This window comes from Leishmania donovani, chromosome 35 (genome assembly GCF_000227135.1).
Source record: "Leishmania donovani BPK282A1 complete genome, chromosome 35".
In the NCBI taxonomy this organism is placed as follows: Eukaryota; Euglenozoa; class Kinetoplastea; order Trypanosomatida; family Trypanosomatidae; genus Leishmania; species Leishmania donovani.
In genome coordinates this window covers 365,798-378,310 of record NC_018262.1, presented here as the reverse complement: position 1 = coordinate 378,310, position 12,513 = coordinate 365,798, and the positions used below count along the sequence as shown (strand labels likewise).

At 60.5% G+C, this 12,513-nt stretch overlaps 4 protein-coding genes across 4 annotated transcripts; all 4 read right to left on the bottom strand.

The window, feature by feature from the left end:
• Positions 1-363: 363 nt before the first annotated feature.
• On the bottom strand, positions 364-1,650 carry LDBPK_350880 (hypothetical protein, conserved; the record flags this gene model as incomplete). Its single annotated transcript, XM_003864626.1, has 1 exon — positions 364-1,650. One exon carries the CDS (start codon positions 1,648-1,650, stop codon positions 364-366), a length of 1,287 nt encoding a protein of 428 aa, XP_003864674.1.
• A 559-nt stretch (positions 1,651-2,209) lies between these two features.
• On the bottom strand, positions 2,210-3,802 carry LDBPK_350870 (hypothetical protein, conserved; the record flags this gene model as incomplete). Its single annotated transcript, XM_003864625.1, has 1 exon — positions 2,210-3,802. One exon carries the CDS (start codon positions 3,800-3,802, stop codon positions 2,210-2,212), a length of 1,593 nt encoding a protein of 530 aa, XP_003864673.1.
• Positions 3,803-4,808: 1,006 nt separating this feature from the next.
• Positions 4,809-6,086, bottom strand: LDBPK_350860 (hypothetical protein, conserved; the record flags this gene model as incomplete). Its single annotated transcript, XM_003864624.1, has 1 exon — positions 4,809-6,086. The coding sequence occupies one exon, from the start codon at positions 6,084-6,086 to the stop codon at positions 4,809-4,811; it is 1,278 nt and encodes a 425-aa protein (XP_003864672.1).
• Positions 6,087-6,886: 800 nt separating this feature from the next.
• Positions 6,887-10,471, bottom strand: LDBPK_350850 (NADH-dependent fumarate reductase-like protein; the record flags this gene model as incomplete). The annotated part of the gene is made up of 1 exon (XM_003864623.1): positions 6,887-10,471. One exon carries the CDS (start codon positions 10,469-10,471, stop codon positions 6,887-6,889), a length of 3,585 nt encoding a protein of 1,194 aa, XP_003864671.1.
• Positions 10,472-12,513: the final 2,042 nt, after the last annotated feature.

The following is a 12,513-nucleotide window of genomic DNA, read 5'->3' as shown; positions in this document are numbered from 1 at the left end:
CCCCCGCCCCACCGACGCCCCCCCCCCCCCCCCCCCCCCCCTTACACCGGCCCGCGCAGCCGGAAACCGACGCCTGCGCCCGCACGCAGGGCTCTGGGCACGGCCGGCCCAAGCAGTCCGACTCGCGCCGGCAGCGAGGCACGTATCCGAGGAGGGGCGGGGTAGGACAGTGGGAGGCCTGTTGGGCGCAGGGCCCGGCTCAGCGGCAGACGATTCGCCCCAGAAGGCCACGTTATTAGCCTTATCCCTGCGAAGGTGGGTGGGCGCTGTCGTCGTGTATGCATGGGTGTGTGTGATGACTTGTGGTAGAGAGCGCCACGCTGAAAACGGATTATATATATTTTTTACTCGTCGAGATGATGACTACTCATGCTGAAGGGTGCGCTGCTCGGCCTTGGGGGAAACTTGAACTGCGTTGGATAAAACAAATGCGTCCTCGCCGACGGCGTGCAGGTTGAAGCTGTGCCGCTCCGTGACACGGCGCTGAACGCCCATGACGCATGTTGCGTGCGCCACGAAAATGCAGACGGTCGCCTCCACCGTGCACTTCGTCTTGTGCGACGGCTGCGCGACAACAATGAAGCGATTGGCGGGAATCGCGGCCGTGAGCGCGGACGCAATGGCGCCCTTCTTCTGCTCGACGCTCGTGTTGTTCTTGACGGTGAGCTGTAGCGCAATGGTGTGCATCGAGCGGCGCGGCCGGTCCGCACCCCAGGACGGCAGCAGAATGCGCTGCGCAAAGTCCACCCCGTCATCTGCCGCAACAGTGCTGTCGACCGTCTCTGCTGCGAAGTGGAGGGACAGCAGCTTGCGCAGCGCCGTCTGCATCTCCGCTAGTGTGGGACAGCACGTCAGTTCGGCCGGCATTAGCCGGAAGCAGTTGCGGAAGATCGGCCGGGGATTGGCGGCGAGATCTTCGAAAATGCGCTCAGTGATGCGGGAGACAAGAGGGTTCACTACAATCGTGTGCGGCGGCAACGCGTCTGCCTCCGTTGTCGACGGCGCTGCGCCACCGGCCCCGGGCGCTGCCGTTACGCCTTCCGCCTCGGGGAGGTTAGAGGCGGCGTGGCACGTTGGGCAGGTTACGGTGGCATTCACGGTCGGGACGTTGAGGAAGAGATACCCTTTGCAGCCAGTCTCCAGTGGCGCGAACCATTCGCTGCGCCGATGCGGCGTGTCACGGCGGCGGCGGCGGCAGCAGCAGCTACCTGGCTCGCTGTCAGCACCGTCGTCCGCTGGCGAGTCCTCGTCGGCCTCATCGTCCTCCGATCGCGGCCGTTTTGTTGTGTTGAACCTGTTTCCGTTGGTGTCGTGCGCGCTACAGGCCGCTAGCTCTGCCGCCAGAAGGCTGGACAGCGAGGCGGACGGCTGGGGAACGGTGACGTCGGCCTGGTCGTTGCTGCTGCGGCCGGCGGCGTCGTCGTCCGCGCTGCTGGGGGTTGTGCGGCTGCGTTTGACGAACGCCTCATGCGCGGCCTCCAGGTCGGAGGTGAGAGTGGACAGGTAAAGCTGCGCCTCCCGCTGCGCGCGCGGCTCCTGGCGAGGGTTCACCGTGAAGAACAATCCAGCGAGGTGGTTGTGCGGTAGGAGCATTTTGCCCTGCCGATGCTTGTGAAAGCGGGGCTTGTTGTCTCGGTAGCTGCGCTTCATGACAGGCACTTGGATCTTGAGTGCGCGTATGAGCGAATGAGGCCAGTCAGGCTTGACGTAGGGAACGCCCTGATGGATTTCCTCTTGTGTTCTTATGGAGGGGCTGCTAGTGCGGGCGCACGTGGAGAGGGAAGAGGCAAGGCGTATTGGGGAGGCTGAAAAGAAGTGAGGAGCTGTTGCCCAAAGCTGCGGTCTTCATCTGCAAACGTGGGGGTACCACACGTTCTGCGGACACACGGACCTTTCGTGCTGGTGCGTTTTGGCGGGTGATCCGTTCTCTACTTGTCTATCCGTTTTGTGTTCATCTTGTAAGATGTGTCTACTGCCCCTTGAATGACGTGTGCCTGCCGCCGTCAGTGCGGCAGACGCGGCGCCGCTCCCGGAGCACCTCAGCAAACTCCATTCACTGCTGAGAGAAACACGCTATCCCTTGAGGAAAACGCGACAATAGAAGGGGGACAGTAAATCCCAAGTGCTTACATGCACATGGGGTGGGGGCGGCCACAGAAACATGCAGACATACGGATACCGCTTCTCTCACGGCGGCGCGCGCGCGCTATCACGCCTTCTTTGCTGTTGCTGTATTGGTGGCCTGTGCCATCGACTTGGTGGGCTGTTCCTGCCACCCCGCTTCCATTCCTTTTGACGCCGTCTGCTGCAGCTTCGAGATCCACTTGTGGTTCACGCACGCTGCGTTGTACACGCACAGGAGCGCAAACGCCAGCACCAACATCATCAGCGGCCACGCGCTCAGCATGTAGTGGAAGCAAAAGTGGATGAAGGGGTAGCTGCAGGTGAAGAAGAACATGTGGAGAAGCCACTGCGCCACTTGGAACATGACCGTGGTGGGCAGACGACCCTCACCAAACAGCAGGACAAAGCGTGCGAGAATACCCTTGCGACCACCAGGTGGGTGCGCCATCATCCATTTATACGAGGTCATGCGCTCGGCCGGGCTGCCGCCGCCACCCTCGCTCATCACGGCAGCCGAGTGCAGCGGCTCCGCGCCCGTCTCCGTGGCACTGGTGAGCTGCACGAATTCTCTTTGCTGCCTCTCGAGCTTCGCCAGGCGCTTCTTCCACCACTGCTCGCGCGCGTGCCTGCGCCACTCGTTGAAGGTGTGGTAGAAGACCTGCCAGACACAAAACATGATAAAATGCAGCCGCAGCAGGTTGCCGTAGGTGACGGCGCGCCGCAGGTCGTAGCAGAGGGTGCCGTAGCCGCAGAGGGCCTCAAGCTGGTGCGTGGCAGCGTACTGAGTGAACCGCAGTTGCTGCTGCTTCGCTGTGAGGGTCGAATAGACGGACGAGATCAGCCGCGCCGGGCCGCGATGCGTGCTGCCCACCTTCGTAACATTGTCTGCCGCTGCTGTTGACACGTCACTCATGTTGTACATGAGCGTGTGCACGCCCGGCAGCAGGCTGCCAACGGAGACGTTGAGCTGCTTGGCGATCCCGGTGACGTTCTCGTAGAGCCGCCCGGGATCCAGGCTCTCGATCTCACGCCGCGCCGATGTGAACAGGCGGTGCAGCAGCAGGCTCTGCACGATGCCGGGTGCCAGGTGGAGGTAGCAAGACGACATGCGATCGAAGGAGTGGAACAAGAGCGCATTGCGCCACATGAGGATCGCCCCGAGTATGGGGCCGAAGGTGCCGGCCAATAGCGTGAAGAAGAACATGAAGGATGAGATGACCTCGGCTTCCGTTAGATGGGCCACCACGTAGCCGCACGTGAGGATCTCGAACGAGATCGGCAGGTACACGCCATCAAAGCGGTAATTGCGAGCGGCTGGGGGAACAATGAGGCGAGCCCAGGACTCCCTGCGGATCGGCGTTCCAGTGAGGATTGGGCGCCACCACGTCTCATTATCCACCGCGTGAACGGCGGTGCTCATCGCTAAGTTGGACGCATTGCTGCCGTAGTCGTGCAACCATCGCGACAAAGGCATGTGTGCTGACCACGAGATGATGGGCTGCTCCGACCACTGGATGTCGACGAGCCGCCACAGCAGAAAGCACATCAGCACGGAGTTGTGGAAGTAGCAGTAGTCGAGAAAGAAGTAGTGAAGCCCTTGCAGACGGTACGCGATGTACTTGCACGACATGAAGACGAAAAGACCGACAACGTAGGCCCAGACAATGATGTCCACCATGTGACACGAGAAACCCCCCTCCAAGGCGAGGGAGGCGAAGAGGGAGCGACGAATGCCCGCCGCATCACCGCAGACTTGCTTCGCGCCCGGCAGCCTCAGCGGCGCCAAGGACGCTGGCCGGTCATAGACGTACGGGCATGTCGATATGTCGAAGTAAGACGCCGCAATCAGCCCCACGTAGAGGAGGGTTATGGAGCAACTGATAAAGTATTGGTACTTTGAAAAATTGTGATCCATGATACAGGCGTTGCAGCCGGTTGGTCTAAAAACGACGCCCATACCCACAGAGAAAGAAGGAGGGGTGCGGTGGTGTATAACACCACTGGGTGAGTCAGCGGCGAGGCGAGAAATGTGGAGAGGAGCAATAGGTGGAGACGTAAGTGCGCATCATCATGGATGGCGCCACACATGGGCGCGTGCTTGGCAGATACACTGCACAACGGAGTGTGCCCAATACCTCGCTTCCTCTTCTCGCCGCAGTGTTTTGAGGAGGGAGGGGGGCAAATCAGCCCGCGCCATTGGTGCCCTAGTAAACCCTCCGCCTCTCTGTGTCCACCACCTCTGGGAATTTGTCATCCTGTGATTGCTCTGTGCTGCATTCGGCCATCCCTTCCGACCTCTTTTGGTGTTTTCCGCTTTCATCTACACCTCATCTACGCCCACGTGTGGCGAGCGTTGTGTGGAAGCGTACACCCCATCCAGTTTGCTCTCCGATGCACCTTCGCATGTACCTCCCCCCACTTCCCCGTGCAATGCCGGCTGTGGCACGTGCGTTAGCGGGTGGCGCCGAGGCATGGTCGGAAGTGAGCACACAGTACACGAGACACACACCAAGGAACAGCCAAGATTTCACACACCACACACACACACACGCATGCCGGGAGCAAGAAGCGGGACACAGATGGGCAGTGCACACCAGCGCGCACAAGAGCTGGCCAGCAGCGCTGAGACTGCAACGCTTTTTTTTTTCCGTACCGCTCAAATTCTTTTTCATAAGAACACATTGCTACACAGCGGCGCGACAAACGCTCATCGCGACGATCGTGAACACAACGAGAAACCCCAGCCCCAGCTTCACCGCCGCCTTCGGCACCAGCGCTGACTCCATCACGAGGAGGAGAAACGACACGAGCGCGACAGACGCGGTGGTGCAGCTCTCGCGCGGCATAAAGCAACTCGTCACGAGTGCGCACGCGGCAGCCACAACGCTTACGTACTCCGCGGCCTTTACCGCGTTAGTAGCCATGGCAATGGCGTCGGCGCGACGGCGAGAGGAGGACAGCGTCGTACTGGTGGCGATCCGAGGCGCCAACTCCCGGGACTGGATGTAGCGCAGACGTGTGGCCAAAAGCTGCGCCAGAGGGGCGGCGGCGACAGCGGCCTCGTCGTCAACGGATGCCAAGGGCGACACCCACTGCATGGCGTTGGTCTGCATGCTGAAACTGTATGCTGGAAGCAGCAACAAGGCCACAAGGAGCACAAAGGCCGTCGCGACGTTGCACCATTTGGCGAATGCCTCGCGAAGTTGCATGTCGCGCAGGAGCTGCTCACGATTTGCCGCATACCACTCCTGGAACGCAGGCCGTACGTAGAGCGCCTCCAAGGAGGCGTCGGTGGTGTTGAGTTTGTCATACTTCTCCTGCAGGCTGTGAGAAAAGTAGTTCTGGCTTGGCAGATGCAGCGAGGAGTGGCGGTGGAGATACAACTCGCCCGACTGCAGGGCTGCGCGCAAGGTGCTGTCGCGACTCTTGAAGAGGGCTGAGCCACGTTGCCGCACGTGCCGGCACAGCGCCGACACGAAGCGCTGTGTCACCGAGCGACACCCCACCTCCTCCAGCGTCAGCGCTGTTCCCGTGACTTCTAGCGAGCGCGTTGAACCATGCCCGTTTGGCGTCGAGTCATGGGGCCCGAGAGGAGCCACCTGCGCACCGATGCTGCTGCGACTGCGCGCCTGATAAGACGGTGTCACTGTCGCGGCGGTGGCGAAGATAGGCATGAAAGATGCCTGTGTGGCCCCAACAGACGCGGGCGAGAGGAATCCTTTCGATCCGGCCGCGGAGAGCCGCACAGGGGTGCCATGAAGCTTGCTAGCTGCTGGTGGTTGTAAAGCCGTTCTCTCCGCAGAACGTGTTGCGGCCTTCATCGCTGCACACTGTCGGCAGCATCGGACGAGAGGCTTCAGCGCAAACGCATAGAGCGGGGCGAGCAGGATGGCCGCCCACAAGGCATACTGCAAGGCAACCCTGTTGAAAAACACCACAGCGATAATGTGAGTGACCTCCATTTTGATCCGACACACGCAAGGAGGTCGTCGTGCGCGCGCGTTTTGGTCGTAAAGTGAGGGAGGGAGGGAGGGCAGATGCTACTTGACAGGCGGTGCTGTGGCGTAGTTCTTTGTGACTCCGTGCCGCATGTACCGTACAGCGCGGGGTTGCCTGTCGTGTGTGTGTGTGTGTGTGCGCGATTTTCGAACTCACTCCATGCTGGGTTGCAAGGAAGAGGGCGTGTGTGTGTGTGTGTGTGTGTGAGACGGCGCACAATGACGGTATAGTGGCGGTCAGGGAAGGTGGAAGAGCGGGTGCAACGGGAGGGAGAGCACACAAAGACGGTAAAGGGTTGAGGAGGCAGAGGGTAGCAAAGTCGCTGAAGGTGTTCACTGCGCATGCTTGCTGGCAGGCTGCATACAATTTGGACGACGTCAACGTCGGCTGTGGGCCAGCTGCGTGCGTATGTGTGTGCATGTGCTCGTGCAAATCTTCTTTAGCTTGGGATGCGTGACAGTGGATGGGGAGACAGACAGTAGCATCGCGAGACAAGGGAAACAATTTTCGTCACGAGCGTGCCACACAGAGACCAGAACAAGCTAATAGAACATGCCGGCCAATGAAGATCACAAAGATGTCGGTCACATCCGCAGTCTGGCACGCGTGCACGCACGTCACGGAGAGGGAGAGGCGCCTACCTGGGGGGCATCACAGGCCTCCCAGCCTGCGCTGAGGCAGAGTGTTTACACACACACACACACAAATGTGTGCAGGGGGTTGTGTGACCATCGCAGCAGCAAGGAGTCATTTGGCCGACTGCCTAGAGCGCGCCATCCTCATCCACCGTGCGCACCATTTCGGCGTTATAGCCTAGTGCCAGCAGGTCCGCCACGACGGAGCGCTGCATCACCGGCGGGCCGCAAATGGCCACGAGCAGGCCCTTCGACGGAGGCGGGAGAAGGCTCTGCAGCGTGGCACGGTCGACGTAGCCCACACCCTCTGTCCAGCCTTCAGGAGGGTTATTCAGCACGAAGCCGCAGTCGAACTTGTCCGGGTTGTCGGCGCGGTATTGCTTCAGCAGCGAGCGGTAGGTCAGCTCATACTCGTCCTCGGCAGCGTACACGAGGCGGATCGTCTCGATGCTGTCCACGTATGGGCGGTTGAGCGCGGCCTTAATAATCTGCAGCATCGGCGCCACACCGGAGCCGCCGGCGATGAGGCCCAGTTTCCGAATGACCGTCTTACGGTACACCATCTGCTTCTGGTGGGGCTTGAGCTCGATACGGAGACCGCCGCAGGCCTTCATTTCGACCGAGTCGCCAGGACGCATGGACGAGATCCACTCCTGCAGGTTGCCCTTGTCACCACGCGCCAGAATCGAGATGCGGCCCTTGTCGTCGGGCATGTTGATGGGGCTGTAGTAGCCAATCAATTGCTGGCCGTCCCAGTCACCGCGGATACCGATGAACTCGCCAACGGTCAATCCGGATGTCTGCGTCGCGCCGGGCAGGTTGAAGCGCAGCACGCGCGAGCCAACACCGAACTGATCACTCGCCCTCGACTCCCGCACCACAACCGGCACCCACTTATCCTTGCGGAGCCCGTGCTTCTCCTTCTGCAGAATTGTGGCCGCGCGGTCGCCAGCGATCTTGCCGAACACGACGCACTCCAGCAGAGAGTTGCCGCCGAGACGGTTGCGGCCGTGCACGCCGCCGGTTACCTCACCTGCACCGAAGAGGCCAAGAATGGGATGCATGTCTTCGAATATGTTGACGGAGTGATCTTCCATGAGCAGCTCCGCCGCCGGAGAGATGAAGCAGCCGCCCATGGTGTAGTGGATCGACGGTGTGACGTACGCCACGTAATAGGGCCCCTTGGTGCCCACCACACTGGGGAACACGAGCTTGCCAGTCCGCGGGCAGGCCTTCTTCCCCGTGCTCTGGCGCTCGTATGTCTCGAGGGTTCGATGCAGGCTTTCAACCGAGCAGCCGATGAGCTCGGCGAGCGCCTTCATGTCATCCACACGGGTGAACAGACCCTGCGACTTCCAGTAGTACGTGAGGGAGTTCTTGCCGAAGAGCGTCGCTGCCTCCTCGCTCAGCACGCAGTATGCGAACTTGCTGCCACCCGAGTTCGGGTACTCGTTGTCCTGCGCGATAATCGCCTGCGACACGACGGAGCGCAGGTCCAGCTCGTTCACGAAGCGCTCGCCGTTCTTGTTCAGCAGGATGCCGCCGGAGCCGCGCAGCGCCTCGGGGCCAAGGTACTTGGTGCGATTCGACGGGTCCTTGGGGTCAATGAGACCGGTCGGGTGCAGCTGCACCTTGTCCATGTCTACCAGCGTGGCGCCCAGCTTGCGCGCCATCTTCACACCGTCGCCGGTGGCGAACGTGCCGTTGGTGGTGGGGGTGCCGTACACGTTTGGCGCGTACTCACGCAGCAGCGAGTTGGGCGTGTGGTCGTTCGAGAAGCCGCCGGTGGCAAGCACGACGGCGTCCGCCGGCAGATCCATAACCGTCCCCGACGCATCGGTCATCGACTTGTAGCGGACACCGTGCACGCGAATCTCGCGGTTTCCGTCCGGCATCGCGCTCACGTCGTGCATGAGGCTCACCACCGCCATCTCGTTCAAGATCGTCACCTTGCCTTGCAGCTTGGTGCGGATGTAGTCCTCGAGGTGACGCATGATCGTGAAGCCAACGGGCACCGGAGTGCCGTCTTTCTGATCCGGCGCGCGATGGCAGCGCCTGCGGCTCGCGCCACCAAGCTGGTAGAGGACGGTTAGCGGGATGCCGAAGAACTCGAGCCAGCTAATCGCTTCAGCGGATTTTACAGAGAGGGTGCGCACGAGTCCAGGGTCGCAGTGGCCACCCTTGCCGGAGAGGAACGTGTCTCGCTCAAAAAACTTGCAGTTATCGAGGACGTGATTCACCGCCTGCGTGCGGGTGCCCCAGCCGTTGATGCCAGAGGTGGCCTTGGCGCTATTGCCACCCAGCCGGGCTTCCTTCTCCAGGAGAATGACGGTAGCGCCGCAGCTGGCTGCCTCAATGGCGGCCGCGCAACCAGCAAGGCCGCCGCCGATCACAACAACACGCGCTGGCAGCGAGCCGGCAATGCGCTCTATCCGACAGGCCGGGCTCTCGTGCGCGATCTCGTACATGTGTGCCAGCCGCTCCCCCTCGCGCGTGTAGGCGGCGTAGTCGGTCACGCGGTTGTAATCGTGGCGGTAGTGCTCGAGCATGTACCGCACGCGCACGGGGTCGCGCTTCACGAAGCTCGCGGTGGCGAGTGCGTCGGCGTACAGACACGAGTAGCATTTGATGCTAACCTGGGCCAGTTCGTTCCGGCAGGGCTCAATGAGGCAGCGGCGACGCCAGTCGTATGTGCTCGAGAGAGCGCATCCAAGCGCGTTGGCGAAGAGCACGTTCTCGTAGTCGCCGCTCGTGCAGAGTGCCTCATTGCTGAGCGACATGACGCGCAGGAGCGCCTTGTGCTCAGCCTTGGCCGCCCCGTCGGCGGCCGACGTCGACTGCGCCGGTTCATCCGTGTGATCCCCAAGGCTGTGGGCATTCATTGTCACCGACTTGCCGGACTTGGCAGCCGCGACGACCTCGTCGACCGATGGCGGACGCACAACGCCGACTGCCCACGGCTGGCGCTGCACATTCACACCCGAGGCGCGGCAGTCGCCGCCCCACTCGAACAGCACGTCGGCGAAGTTGGCTGCATTCAGACGATCCACCACGCAGTCGACGGTGTAGCCCTTGTTCAGGCCACCCAGGTCTAGCATCGCATCTTCGTGCTTGCGCGCGATGGTGCCTTCTTTGATGTCGATGGCAAAGCTGTTCGTCAGGGTGAAACGCCCCGCCTCCTCCGCAGAGATGGCGAAGTCCCCCTCGGCGGAGTCCTGCCGGCGAGCGGCATCGCGCAGCTTGTGCACCAGCGGTGCTGCGGCCGGGTCAAAGCAGCTGCCGCTACTGCTGTAGACCTCCTCGCAGCACTTGACCACCTCGAAGAGGTGCTCCGACATGACGTGCTTCTTTCCCACCGGCATCCTGTTGACCTGCGACACCTCGCTGCCCGGGTTGAAGGAGTTGAGGTGCTTGTCCACCATCGCGAAGCAGTCGCTTAGAATTGCCTTGACGACAGGATCCACATCTTGGCGAGCGACATTACCGTCTACAGCGATGGTGAGCGTGTACGGCACCGTGTGCATCACGTCCTTATACCGCAGCACCGAGCGCTGGTTGACGTGCAGCTCGGGAAAGTTGGTGGTGAGCAGGCCGCGAGCAATGCGATCGCGCTCACGAGCGGCCTTTTCGGGGTCCGAAACGACTACGGAAGCGCCTGTATGCGAGTCGGTGGCTGCGCAACGTCGCTGTGTCGCCGTTGCGCAGCCACCCATGCCGAGACAGCTGCTCTGAGCCGTTGCAAGTATCGCCGGTGCTGTGGTGCGGCGCAGTGTATAGGATGCGACATGCTGCCACAAGCGCGACTGCGAGGCTGCGACGCTTGAAAAACGGCGGCAGGGTAACATTCCGTTAAAGCGACAATGTAACGAGAAAAAAAAAACTGTAGCGAAAGAAGTTATACTTTCTTGTTGGTGCAACGGCGGTGGTCAAGAGTTGGCTGTGTGAGTGCCAATGAGCCAGTAAAAAGGGGGGGGGGAAGCAGGGAGGGGAAAGGGGAAAGCGCTTGAAGGCAAAGCCAACAACGAGTGCAACAACACACGCGCACGCAATCAAACGAGATAGTCAAGAAGCTACTTTTGATGAGCATGGGAGGAGGAAGGCAGGAGAACGCAAACAACAACAAATACATATAAAGATTCATAAAATCAAGAGGCAAGAAAAAACGACACCAGAAACACCAAAAGACACCAAAACAAGGGAATTGCGGAGAGAGGAGCTGTACGCCGTGTTACGATGGGTGGGTGCGAGATGATGGAAGGGAGGGAGGGAGGGAAGCAAGTGGCCCAAACCGAGTAAGCATAGGAACAAGAAGTGAATCGACGTTCTAGTTCAGGAATCAGAAAAAAAGTGAGCTTCGTATCGTTTCCCTCTCTCGCCTTTCACTATGTGTGTATGTGTACCGTAGTACTCTCCACTGTCGTCCGTGAAGAGAAACCCAAAATGAGGGAGAGGTAAGGTGACGTTTTGTGGCGTGAGACGGGGAGAAGGGGTGGGGGTGGGGGCTGTAGTGATGGCAGTGGTGACTTGAAGATGCGCAATGAAGTTCAAAAAGAAATGGAAAGTTGAATACTTGTGTATGCTTGTGTATGTGTGTGGGGGAGGAATCTCTTCAGAGAGGAGGAAGGGTGGGGGGGGAGGTGGAGGGAAAGCGCGACTATTCAAGTATTCGCGTCCCGAGAAGCGAGTGCACCAGGAGCTCATGGCTTCCGACACGGAAACCGACTTGATCGACACTAGCTGTAAACCGGAGGGCCAGGACACCCAACACATGCTGACACATCGTCTGTTCCCCATGCGCATATTTTCCCTTCTCCAGGCTGTTATACTTGTCTTCTACGATCCACCGTTTCCACTCGACTTGTTTCGACGCACCCCCTTTGCTGTTAGTGGAAGTATTATGGCCTTTTCTTTTTCGATGCCCCCATTCTCTGCGATAAAACGTGAGCTCAAGTCCCATCTACAAGGCCTGTCACACGTACATCTCGTGGTGCGAGACGGCGGTGGAGACACGCGTTACAGCGATGCGCCAAATCAATTATCTGAACACGGCCTCTGCCTGAAACTCTCTCCACCTCCGTTCTGCAGGTTGCTTCACAGCCGCCCCACACCACTGGACAGCGCGAGGGCCGGGTGGGATGCATTCGAATCACAATGCGACTCTCCGCATCGCATGGATGGTACAAACGTGTTCACTGTCGCAGGTCTCTCCGACGCCACCCAGAACCGCACCGCCGGCATCAGTAGCGATGAATCGCTCTGGCTTTACCATGTTGTGGGCATTTGATCCTGCCACCACCCGAAGTGATTCGGCGTCGGCAGGGGATAGGGGGTAGGGGGCTGCGTGGCTTTCCCTCCACACTGAGAGTGGGTGTACTGGAGTCTGGATACCACGCGCTGGGACCTACACTGCCATGCGGGTAGCAAACATGTTCACTTTTTCGTTCACTGTGACGCTCTCTACCACAAGTCATCACACACACCCATGCATACACGACGACAGCGCCCACCCACCTTCGCAGGGATAAGGCTAATAACGTGGCCTTCTGGGGCGAATCGTCTGCCGCCGAACCGGGCCCTGCGCCCAACAGGCCTCCCACTGTCCTACCCCGCCCCTCCTCGGATACGTGCCTCGCTGCCGGCGCGAGTCGGACTGCTTGGGCCGGCCGTGCCCAGAGCCCTGCGTGCGGGCGCAGGCGTCGGTTTCCGGCTGCGCGGGCCGGTGTAAGGGGGGGGGGGGGGGGCGTCGCCTCCGCGC